This window comes from Elephantulus edwardii, unplaced genomic scaffold, assembly GCF_000299155.1.
Source record: "Elephantulus edwardii isolate Elephantulus edwardi_28Jun2011 unplaced genomic scaffold, EleEdw1.0 scaffold00030, whole genome shotgun sequence".
NCBI lineage: Eukaryota > Metazoa > Chordata > Mammalia > Macroscelidea > Macroscelididae > Elephantulus > Elephantulus edwardii.
Window position 1 is genome coordinate 5,300,765 of NW_006399780.1, and position 13,519 is coordinate 5,314,283.

General features: G+C 37.3%; 1 protein-coding gene across 1 annotated transcript in view; it reads left to right on the forward strand.

The window, feature by feature from the left end:
- Positions 1-13,519, forward strand: part of TMCO3 (transmembrane and coiled-coil domains 3) — a 94,825-nt gene that overhangs the window by 25,667 nt on the left and 55,639 nt on the right. Inside the window, exon 6 of the mRNA XM_006883810.1 lies at positions 4,658-4,844. Within this exon, the coding sequence (XP_006883872.1) occupies positions 4,658-4,844 (187 nt within the window). The remainder of the gene's footprint in view (positions 1-4,657; positions 4,845-13,519) is intronic.

Sequence of the window (13,519 nt, forward strand, 5' to 3'; positions counted from 1 at the left end):
AGGAGGGGAAGACCCTCTATGAGGTGGATTGATTCAGTGACTGGGGTAATCGGGATGGGTGTGTCAGAGGCAATGCGGTTGGCACAGGATAGAGCAGGGTTTAGGGCTTTTGTACATAGGGTCGCTATAAGTCGCAAACAACTCGACGGCACATAACAACAACAACACCCATGGTAGCAGTAGTCAAGAAATTGAAAGATGTGGGTAAATTTGCTTTCAAGGACCTCTTTAAAGTATGAAACAGCAAGGATGCCAGTTTAAACACTAAGTATGCCTGTTCCAAACCATGGTATTTTCAGTTGCTTCCTATGCATGTGAAAGTTCGATAGTGAGTAAGAGAGACTGAAGAACAATTCATGCTTTTTTTTCCCTTTAATTTTTGTGTGAGTGTACTGTCAAATCAGATCTGACTGGTACAGGAGGAGATTAACCCTCCTTTTCTCGGCAGAGCATCTGGTGCATTTGAACCATGTGCCTCTGGGATTGTAGTTGCAGCTCCTTACCAGTAGGCCACCAGAGCTCCCCTCAGTTGATGCTTTTGAATTGTTCTGATAGGAAAGATTATTGAATATCCCATGGACTGACAAAAGAAAAGAGAGCTCTGGTGCCTAGTGGCTTGAAGCTGCTCTGCAATCTTGAAGGTACAAAGCTCAAGGTCACCAGCTGTTCCATGGGAGAAGGGTGGACAGTGTCCTCACATGTGATTAACTGCTTCTGAAAACCTACCAGAGAGTCAGCTGTGGTTCTGTTCCAGCTCTACAGTACACAACAACAACAAACATACCTCATTTAGTGATTTTTAAATACTATTCTTTATATTTATCTGAAATTGAACTGTAATATAGTTGTTATAAGTTTGTGTTTATGTTACTCATGATTAATGAAAGTTTACAGGAAAGTTAGATTTTCATTCATTCATTCATTCATTGTTGCATATTCTACCCCCCTCTTCTGCCTCCTCCAGTTCACTTTTTTTGAATACTCGTTCATTGTTGCATAAGTACCTCCCCCATGCCCCATGCCCCACCCCCAATTCTCTTTGCAATGTACCTTGTATTCTGGGCTCTTGTCATACATATAATGCCTAATCCTATGTTCCTTTTAAACAATTCCTTCCTTCATCTGTTCCAATGAAGTATTCATTCTTTATTCCCTCCTTTCTCCCCAACCCCCATGCCATGGGACGCAGCAATTCCACTAGTAGGAATATACCTTAAAGAAACCAGAGCTGCTACCCAAACAGATAGTTGCATACCCATGTTTATTGCTGCATTATTCACAATAGCAAAGAAATGGAAGCAACCCAAGTGCCTATCAACAAATGAATGATAGAAAAACTATAGTATATTTACACAATGGAATACTACACAGCACTAAAAAACAGTGAACTCATAAAATATTACACAGATTGGGTGACCCTCGACATTATGCTGAGTGAAGTATCACAGTCACAAACGGGCAAACACTGCATAACACCATTGTCATAATACAATATAGTTTCTAATGTTCCTTCAACTCTAAATTGTATTTTCTTCTCAATTCAGTTGTTCAACTTCCAGATAGACGAGAGTGTTTTGCTGTTGCCACCCAGTGGTGACCATTAAAACTTAACATACGCCATGACTGCTATCAAATTTTATCACTTATATACAGTGCATTTTATTTATTACATTTTAAGCCTTGGACTTAAGTTGCAAAATGTCTGCCTAATGAAGTGTATTGTGACATAACTCATTATTGTTCTTTGTTTCATTCTTCAGCTATAAATTACTGGCAAAGCTTTAAAGCAGTCTGAAATAACCAGTGTAATTACTCTGAGTTGATGTAATTCCATCTAGAAATGGGATTATCCTATGTGTCCTTCTAATGGATGAAAAGATATTTATATAGTTTTTTTTTTAATTACTAATAAATTACCAGAAGGAGGCTCTCTCAGTACTTTTGTAAGCTATCTTAAAGCTTTTTAAGAAACTATTTAAAAACACTAAGCACAAAACTGATTGTTGTTAAGGAGGAAAGCTTCAGTCTTTGTCTAAACACTACCTCACCAGTTTCCAAAATTTTTACTTGTGAATAACCATATACTGTTTTTTGATAGTTCTTTTATCTTGGTTAGAATTTTTATTTGAATTTTACATCTTAATTTTGCATCAATTTCTTTCTTCTTTGGAAATACAAATTCTTTTCTTCTCTTTTGTTGCTCATTTGTTCTATCAACAAATATTGTGTTGAGTTTGCTATTGTTTTAGCCATTGGTAGAACATGGGTAGAAAGTGTAAATTCAACATGACCCCTTTTCTGGTGGAGTTTATATTTTGAGATTGCAAATGAACATGTGAAAAATAAGGGCAACTTTAATCATTTTTAGAATATATTTTGCATATCCCTCACATTCATTTTATAACATATCTCAGTTATATGACATGGGGGGGATATCATTATCCATCAAATACATACAAATAAAACACATAAAATTTAACACATTTCATCTTACACCATTAAGTATATCGTGGCTTCACATTTCTTGTCTCTGATCATAAAACAGCTTCTCAACTTTTTCCCCATCTTCAGCAGAAGTAACCTTTTGGGTTTTCACCCCCAGTTTGTAGAAATAAACAATAACCATTTTAACTATGCATTTTTCTAAGCCCCACATTTAGAATACCAAACCATATTTCTATGAGGCTAGAGTGACAAATCCCACTGCTTCTGGCACCAATTGCAAAAGGAGCAGATGCAATATGAGGGTGGCTGTGTGACTTCTACCTACTTCATAAAGGGGAGCTATCTCTAGCAATAATATCCATAGTACCATACAGATAGTTACATAGTCAGACACACTACACCCCATTCCCCTGCACCTTTTTCTACCAGTCATTGGGTCCAAGTTTGTTGTTGACTCACAGACTTTACGCACATTTGTGGGGATTATTAAGGAAATAGATTTGAGTGTGTAGGAGACAAAGAATATCACACAATGGAAATCCAAATTTAATCCAGCGACCACAAGCCAGATTAACAAGGCACAATTCCTCAGTGACCGTCCAGTTTTAGTTCAGCAGTACAAGTGCAAGAAGCCTCTAGTTTTCTCAATCACCGAGCAAACTTAATCTCAGAGCAGTTATAAATCAGCTTTGACTTGAATCATCCATCAAGTGAAACCTTTAACAACAACAACAGCCTTTTCTAAAAGTTAGGTTACTTGGTATCTCTAACACTTGTCTGTTTAATTCATGTTGTAGTCATGTTCTTCCAGTGTGGCAAGAGTCTCACTGTCTGTTTTAGCACAAATAACTTTATTCCCTAAAAGAGAGTAAGGCCTGGGTTAGTCTTAATTACACAGCAGAGGGGATTTCATAAGTATTTGGTTCTTAATTGAACTGGTTGCCTCTTTGCCAGCCTTCCCATTTGGCTTTCATCATGTTCAAATAAAGTAAGTATGGATTTCCAGTATTAGAAGGCTCCTATACTTCATCTCCTTGATTTGAGAAGCTTCCACAGTACTTAAGCATGTTGATAGCTGATTTGGCTGCTGAAAGTGGCCAATAGCTAAGTCTGCTTAATGAGCAGTAGCAGTGAATTGACTAACAGCTTAAGGAAGAACTTCTAACCTTCCTTCATTTTTCAAGGAAGATTTTATAATTTTGTTTTGTTTTAAAAACTATTGCTTTTTCACTAAGAAGGAGAAGAGGGGAACCCTGATATATGCCAGGACACTCAAAGTTAAACATAATTGAGACACAGATTTGACTAGGCTGGCTTTTGAAACTTTAAGTGCATCCCTTTGACTTCATTGCTCCTAAATGTCTAATGCAGACTTTCTATATCCTGTGACAATTTTTCCTGTGATTTCCCAACTTTTTTTACTGTTAGTAGAAGTCCTGGAATACAGAAATTTGTGCTTATTAAGTATTAGTTTTGACTGAAAGAGGAATAATTGAGAGGGTACAGGAAGAAGAAGAAAAATGAACAAGGATATTTAAAACATGAACAAATCTTTTAAAGTAGAATAGCAGTAGTTTCGCTTCTTTTGTTAATGTGCAATATTGATGTTTACATATTATTTTAAATTTTCTCTTTGTCTTGATTGAATGCTTCCCGGGGTAAGAATCAAACCTTATATTCACTATATTTTTCATCAAGTAGAGCACAGTGCTAAATACATATTATTGTTAGCTGCCTTAAAGTTGGCCTCAACTCAATGGCCTCAACTCCATCTGTTGTCTCATCAGACTGTTCCATAGGACTATCTTGGCTGTAATCTGTACAGAAGCAGTTCACCAGATTTTGTGTTTTACAGAGCAGTGGAGTGGGTTTGAACCATTGAACTTTGCATTAGTAACCAATTGCAAACCACTAAGTACCTATTAAATATCTGTGTGATAATAGAACCACAGTACACCTGGAGAAATCCTCACTGCAAAGGTGTACACAACAAGTTACTCAGCCTTTTTGCATCTATATTTTCTCGTCTGTCAATTGGGAGCAGAATATCTGCCTCAGAGATTTGTCCTGAGGTTTAAATGAGTATATGTAACCATTGTAACTATGCATACCACATAGTATATATTATATACTAATTTTTAAGCTATAACTGACATATAGTGATAGTCTACAGATTGTCTCTTATATTAAAATATAATGTGTTCTCTTTAAGGTATGGAAGATATCTTTACAAGGACCATGTTATATGACATTATTAATGATTGGATTTGGCCTATTGTGGGGACACTTCTTACAGATCAGAGCCACTCAAAGTGTCTTTATTTCTACTTGTTTATCATTATCAAGCACACCCTTAGTGTCCAGGTTCCTTGTGGGTAGTGCTCGAGGTGAAAAAGAAGGTAAGTGATAATCTTCTTTAGATGTTTGTTGACTGTTGCACACATAATTATATAATTACTTTTTCAAATTCACAATTAAAGTGTTATAGGAAATTGCAATTTTCTGCTTAGGACTTAATTAATAATTATGGATACTTGTGCTTATATTCCATCAGGAATTGATGTTCCTATAAACTAAACTTTCCCAAACCGTTACATGGTTAAGAAAAATATCTGCTCTGTATTTCTAGATTTAGGATTGACTGAGGACCTGAGAACAACTGGGCTAAGTTTAAAAGAAATTTACATAGAAAAATATAATATAGACTTGTTAGTTACATACCATATTTCACTGCTATAATTTTAGTGTTGTACTTTGCAATCACTTGTGATGCGTCAGAGAGCTGGACAATGACCAGGGAGGATGGAAGGGGAATTGATGCTTTTGAGCTTTGCTGTTGAAGAAGAGTGTTGAGGGTACCATGGACTGCTAAGAAAACAAACAGATTCATCCTGGAGAGGGTTAAACCAGGTGGCTTCTTGGAGGCAAAGATTCTGAGGCTTTATCTGACATACTTTGGTCATGTTGTAAGGAGAGACCAGTCCTTGGAGAAGGACATCATGCTTGGGAGGGTGGAGGGCAGGCGCAGGAGGGGAAGGCCCTTTGGGAAGTGGATTGATTCAGTGACTGGGGTAATTGGGATGAGTGTGTCAGAGACAGTTAGATTGGTACAGGACAGAGCAGAGTTTAGAGCTATTGTACATAGGGTTGCTATAAGTCACAAGCAGCTCGATGGCACATAACAACAACATAATTTTAGTGATTCTGCAGTGGTTTAAAGTATTCAACTGTGAACCAGAATTTGAACACTTTGAATCCACTAGTTGTACTGTCAACACAAAGGCACACAGATGGACAGTCTCCTCTTCTGTGATTTATTGTCTATGAAAACCAATTGCAGGATCAGTCATAAGTCAGTTCTGACTCAACAGCACATAACAGTAGCTTCTCTGAGGAAGCAAAGATGTGCCATTGTGCTTCTGTAAAGATTACAACCTTCGAAACTTGAGGGGGGAGTTCTGCTCTGTCCTGTGTTGTTGTTAGGTGCCATTGAGTCCTATTGTGCCTCATAGAGACCCCCGTGAACAGCAGATCTGAACGCTGCCCTATCCTGTACCATCCTCACAGTCTCTGCTGGGCTTACCCCCATTGTTATGTCAGTCTGTCTTGTTGAAGGTCTTTCTTTCTTCCTCTGATCCCTCGCCTCTCCATTATGAGGTCTTTTTCAAATGACTGGCCCCTCCTGACAGCATGCTAGTAGGGTCACTGTAAGTCGGAATCCATTTTATCAGAATTGGTTACCCGGGTATGACATAATTTTAATACTTTTTTTTAACTGTAAAATTGAATAATTTTCATAACTACTGGTATTTTAAATGCTTAAACTTTGGTTTTGCTTTATCTATGATACAAGGACATCTCTAAGTTACCATTGTATACAAAGGAAACACGATTGAGAAGTCTAGGCGTGAACATTTTGAGTTATCACATGATGGCACTGTCTTCTGTACCTCATTTAAACTTTAACAGCCTTGCCATTTCCATATAGCATGTATATTCATTAGGTTATATTTCTCCGTTTTGTTTTGTTTTTTTTTAAAGTCAGTGAAAAATAGTGTCAAAGTATCATAGTAACTTCACATTTTGTCCCTTACCCTTTGCCAAAAGGTAAGAGTGGAAACCCCAGCAAATTGGCATACTTGACCTCTAAAATAAAACTGCCTCTGTTCTTTGCCATAAGAAGAGTAATGAGTCGAGTAGAGATAATGGACTTGCTGGACTACATGACAGGAAGCTATGGTGGCCCAGTCCATAGAGAGCTGCACTGCTAACCTAAAGGCTGAACGCTTAGTGGTTCAAATCCCTCAGTCAGTTCAAGAGAGAAAGAAAGGCATTTCCTCTTGTGCAATTAACCCACTGCCCCAGAAACCCACTGGAGCATCAGCTATGAGTCAGTTCCAGCTCCACATCAGTGAGTGAGTGAGTGAGAATGTACATCTTATCAACACTATTTAATAGAAGACATTAGAGTAATACTTTCAATTGGTGGGGGAAAATATAAGTCAGCCTAAAGCATCAGATACAGCAAAAAATATTAGAGTGGAGATGAAGTAAAAGCATTTTCAAATATACAGGGCTAAAATGCATTTATTATTCCTATAAACCTATAATTCAACCAAGAGGCAGTCGTCAGAACAGAGCAAGGGAACATTGAATGGTTCAAAATTGGGAAGGGCGTATGTCAGGGATGTGTCCTGTCTCCATACCTTTTTAACTTGTATGCAGAACAGATCATCTGGGAGGCTGGGCTCTATGAGGAGAAATGCGGCTTCAGGATTGGTGGAAGATCTATCAACAATCTGAATTATGCAGATGACACAACCCTGCTTGCTGAAACTGAGGAGGACCTGAAGCACTTGCTGCAGAGGGTCAAGGACCGCAGCCTTCAGTATGGATTGAGGCTCAATGTCAAGAAGACAAAGACTCTCACCACTGGACCAATTGCCAGCATCAGGATGGAGGGTGAAGAGATTGAGATTATTCATAGCTTTAGTCTGCTTGGCTCCAAAATCAACACTCTTGGCACCAGCAGCCAGGAGATTAAAAGACTTATTGCGACGGGAAAGTCTGCTGTTAGGGACTTCTCCAAAGTACTGAAGAGCAAGGGTGTCTCTCTGGAGACTAAGGTGCATCTGATACAGGCCATGGTCTTTGCAATCACTTTGTTATGCGTCAGAGGGCTGGACAGTGACTAGGAAGGATAGAAGGAGAATTGATTCCTTTGAGCTTTGGTGTTGGAGAAGAGTATTGAGGGTACCATGGACTGCTAAGAAAACAAACAGATTCATCCTGGAGAGGGTTAAACCAGGTGGCTCCTTGGAGGCAAGGATTCTGAGGCTTCATCTGACATACTTTGGGCATGTTGCAAGGAGAGACCAGTCCTTGGAGAAGGTCATCATGCTTGGGAGGGTGGAGGGCAGGAGCAGGAGGGGAAGACCCTCTAGGAGATGGATTGATTCAGTGACTGGGGTAATCGGGATGAGTGTGTTGGAGACAGTGAGATTGGCACGGGACAGAACAGAGTTTAGGGCTGTTGTACATAGGGTCGCTGTGAGTCGCAAGCGTCTCGATGGCACATAAAAACAACAACAACAACAACCCGAACCAAATGTCTAGTAAAGAATAAATTGAAACAAGGGGTAAATGAATGAAAGGGAAGGTAAGCCCCACAAAAGCAATGAAGAGCACAAACTTTTTTGGTAAGTTGGTACATTTAATTATAAAATGTTAAAGAAAGGGTTTCTTTGGTTTTTGTTGAATTTTTTTAATTTGTTTTAAGGCTCACCTAAAACTCAACAGTAAGAAGATAGTCATAGTCATAGTAATTGTTAAATGGGTTGCCTATTTGAAAGATAGATAGACACACTGGAAGATTCAATCATTATTATAAAGTCTATAAATACACATTTAAAATGTAATATACCTGTAGTGCAGTTAGAAAATAAAACTTTAAAATGTAGAGGGGAAAACTTCTGGCAACAAGAAATACAGATTACTTAAGTATAAATCTCAAAATATATGTGTGAACTTTGAGAATGAACAGATGTTATTAAATAAATGAATGTAGTTAGAGACCATGTTCAGAAATAATGTTCAATACATAAAGATGTTATTCTCAACAAATCTGTAAATTCACAGCTATAACAAAACATTTGTCACACTGGTGCTAAAATTTCTTAAAGAATAAAGGGCCACAAATGGCCAGTATAGGTTTGAAATGAGTAATTTTCCACTACCAGATATTTTTAAAATTATTATAATTCAGGTTTCATGGTGTTGCTAGAGGCATATATAAAACACTGATATAGACAGCTGTGACACTAATGTGTCAAATGTGATAATGTTTACCCATAGTGCACAGTGTTTGGTGGAGCTCCCCAATTAAAACAAGTGTGGAAGCAGGACTGGCATCCACTTCCAAAATAGCTTGCCTCTGGAAACACTATGAACTTGGAGAAATGATGAAAGTTATACAGGTATTCAGGTCTTTCATTCATAGGGTCGCTATGAGTCATCTACAACTTGATGGCACTAAATAACAACAACATATATAGGTAAAGCTAAAACTTAAACACAGAAACCTGAGAAAATGTTGCTATATTTGAATATATTAACCTTTGTAACTTGTAAGAAAATATTTTTATGTGAAAAATAATCTACAGACTTGGAGAAGACATTTGGAAAATAGTTACACATGTAGGAATAGAAAGGAATGCTGGCAACTTTCTGTGTAAGAAGTGTGGGAGATAGATGGGCAGTCTCTAGTGTGATTTACAGTCTTGGAAACCCTCTGGAGACTCAGCCATAAGTCAGCTCAGTTAATCTGAGCTTTGCCAGGAAGTAGCTAAGAGAATACGCCATCCCCTTTTCCTTATGACTCAGGGTGAAGTCTCTCTCAGGGAGGAGTGATAGGGAATGGCAAAGGACACACTGACAAAGAAGATTAATCAGAACTGGCTTTGACAAGCACTGTGGCATTTGGACAAGAACAAACTGGGAGGAGGGTAGAGAGAATAGTGCAACAATGAATGAATGGAAACCCAAAATCTCTGTAAATGTTTATGAAAATTAATAAAATATAGAAAAAAAAAGAATCTGAGCTTTGCAGTATCTGTTAAAACAGCACTGGATAGCTAAGACAGGATACTACAGAAATGAAAAATAATCATACAGAATTGGGGGAAACACAATACAGAAAAATACAACTGTACATACAAAACTGAGTACATCACTTACAAAACTATGATGTAAATATTTACAATAAAGGCATGAAGAAATGCCTGAGTACAATAAAGAACAAATTTAGCACAGTGGCTCTGCTAAGGAGAGGTAGACTTGTAATCAGAGAAGAATTCTTATAAGGTGAATTCAACTGTTTGAGAATATTTCTATTTCAAAAGCTAGATAAGCTTTCAATCTTTGTTCTGTATTTTGTGTTTCTGAATAATTATTTTTAAACTAAACATAACCACTATACAGTGGATTGCCAACTGAGGGAGAGAACATAGAAAAATAGAATTATTTCACAAAAGGGCAAGACAAGTATATATAGGAAAGATGAACAGAAAATAAAATGACAGAAACAAACTCAAGTCAAAGCAAGTATAAACAGATCAAACTCATCTTTTTAAATCCAGGAATTTTTAAAATTATAAAAAATTAAAAGATAAATTAAAAATGAAAGCAATTTAAGTAATTCTTAAAATTATTAGGGGGAAAACAGAACAAAAAGCTAGACATTGCTGTCTAGTTGACTCTGGCTCATAGCAGCCGTAGAGGACAGATCAGAGCTGCCACACACAGTTTTTGGAGCTATAATATTTACAGAAGCAGACAGTCACATCTTTCTCCTGAGGACAACCTGGTGGCTTTGAGTCACTGACATTTTGGTTAATTAGTGTAGTGTTCAACCATTATGCTACCAGGCTCCTTACAAAATCATATGAAGAAGTTTAAACTAGTCAGATCGAAAAAAAAGATACTAACCAAAAGGAGACAGGAATGTTAATGTGTGTGTGTGTGTGTGTGTCTGTGTGTGTTGTTTACCATCAAGTAAGAATTGACCCATAGCTGACCCTCCAGCAGGTTTTCAGAGGCATTTAATCACACAGGAGATTGCCTATTTTTTCTCGTGCAGAGCAGCTGGGGGATTCAAACCTTATGCCTTTGGAATTGTACTGTAGCTTCTTACCACTAGGCCACTAGAGTTCCCTATATGGCCTAGTGGCAAAGAAGCTGCACTGCAATCTCAAAGGTATATAGTTCAAATCCACCAGATCCTCTGCTGGAGAAGGAGGGGCAATCTCCTCCTGTGCCAATTGGGTCCAATTTGACGGTACACAACAAGAAAAGATAAATAAATAAATAAGAAATTTTACAGTGATGGACTGAATACCGCCCCAGTCTGATCACTGCAACTGAAAGGTTTTTTTTTCCCTGAGTTGTAAAAAAAAAAAAAAGAGAGATAGAGAGAGAGGTAAGTAACCTTTTGCTTATTCATGACATCCTTGATGTCATCCCACAATTTATCTGACCTTCAGTCATTAGTGTTTGGTGCATCAAAATCCATTCTTGAGAAAGTTTTTAAATTAAGATTCAATAGATTCAAGGTCATATTTTGGATCTTATGTGTTCATTTTCTTCAACTTCAATTTGAATTTGTACATGAGTAATTGATGGTCTTTTCCACATTCAAGTCAGCCCCTGGCCTTGTTTTGACTGCTGATGTTGAGCTTCTATATCCACTCTTTCCATAGATGTAGTCAGTCTGATTCCCATGTAGTTTATCAGGGGAGGTCCATGGGTATAGTTGCCATTTATGTTTTTTTAACAGAGATACTTGCAATGAATAAATCATTGTGCAGAATTCTGTCATTGAATCTTTAGCCTCATTTCTGTCACCAAATCCGTATTTTCAAACTACTAGTTCTTCTTTTTTTCCAACTTTTGCACCAATTATTATTAGTTACGAATTACCAGTTGCACCAGATGCACCAGTTACCACTTAGTGCATCTTGCTGCAGAAGATCAAATAGTACAATCTTCAATATGGATTAAATGTCAACATCAAGAAAACAAAAATCTTCACCACTGGTCCAATAGGCAATTTCATAATAGATGGACAAAAGATTGAAATTATCAGTTATTTAATTTTACAATATCCAAGGTTGTAACAGTTGAGAAATGTGTTGTAGTAGGAAAATCTTTTGATAAGGACCTATCCAAAAGATGTCAGTTTAAAGATGAAGGTGTGCCTGATCTAAGCATCGGTCTTTCTGTTACCTTCTGTGCATCTGAAAAATGGACAGTGAATATGGATGACAGAAGAATAATTGAGGCCTTTGAGTTGTGGTGTTGGAGAAGAGTACTGATTATCCCATGGACTGCCAAAAGAATTAACAAGTATGGTTTGGAGGAAGTACAACCAGAGTGTTCTTTGGAGTCAGAGATGGTGAAACTTTGTCTCATATTTTAGGCATGTTGTCAGGAAGGGCCAATCTTTGGGGAATACTGGGAATTTGTATGAGGACGCATTTATTTATTTATTTTGTATTTGCTGCTGTTTGCATTTCTTTAGTTATGTAAGATATATATTGCTGTTCTAAGAATTTTATGGTTTTACATTGCACACTTAATCAATTTTTAATTTGTTTTTGTGAGGCAAGATCCTATTATATTTTTCAGGATGTGGCAGTCCAATTTTCCCAGCACCATTTACTGAAATAATTCTTGTTTCCCCATTGAATGAACATAGTAGCCCCTTTACCAATAATCAGTTGGCCATGGATGAGTTTATTTCTGGACTTTCAGTTCTGTTCCGTTGGTGTGTGTCAAATCTTATATCAGTACCAGACTGCCTTGATTACGGTCGCTGAGTAACCTACTGCTGTGGGGTTGATTTCAGCTCATGGAGTTTTCTGAATCTGTAAATCTTTATGTGAGGAGACCATCCATATTTATCCTGTGCTGGGGCTATTGTATCCTCACAACTGACTTTTCAGTTAGCACCAAAATGCACAAGGCACTATACCACCAGAGTACCTGAAAATATATTTGAAAATTAGGAAATCTGAGTCCTGTCTTATTCTTCTCTTTCAGCATTGTTTTAACCATTTAAGGTTTCCATACTTTAAAATTAGGAAGTCTAGTCTTACTGTTTTATTTTTCTCTTTAAGCATAATTTTAGCCATTGATGGTTTCTTGCCATTTCCTATGAAACTGAGGATTTGGTTTCACTATTTCTGTAATAAAAGCTGTTGGAATTGCTATCAGGATTGTTTTAATTGATGGATTGCTTTAAGCAGTATTGACATCTTACTATTAAGTCGGACAATATTAAGTCTTCCAATCTGGGAACATTGGAAAGCCTTTCAGTTATTTGAGTTTTTATTATCTTTTATCAGTGCTTCAGGGTTATGTCCTTATTATCTTAGATGTTATTATAAATAGAATTGTGTCTCTAATTTCCTTTTTTCTTATTGCTGGTATATAGATATTCAACTTATTTTTAATTCTTGATCTTTTACACTACACCTTTCCTAAATTCCTCAATTAGCTTAGAAGCATTGTTTGCTAATTCTTAGGGGTTTGCTATATTTGGGGTCCTATGTCATCCACTTCCTAAACATGCCTCTGGAAACTCTTTGAAATTTGGTAAATGTCGATAGTTACAGAGAGGCTTCAGGCCTTTTGTTCATAGGGTCTCAATGAGTAGTGCTTGACTCAAAGGCAGTCAACAACAACATCATCCTTGCGTGGAGACAATTTTACTTTTTTTCCAATCTGGATAATTTTTCTTTTTTTCCTCCTCCCCGCCTCCCCCAGGATTTATTGCTCTGGCCAGGAGTTCTAGTTCAAATGTTGAATGGAGATAGTGAGAGAGGGAACCCTTGTCTTTTCCTGATTTCAAGGAGAAAGTGTAATATTGGATGTCAGCTTTTCATACATTCACTGAGTCATACTAAGGAATTTCCCCTTGTTTTCCAATCTTCTACAGGATTTTTAAAAAAGTGTGTTAGATTTTTCTTCTCCAGATAAATTTTCTTTTACCCGATGGGAAGATGCGGGGGGGGGG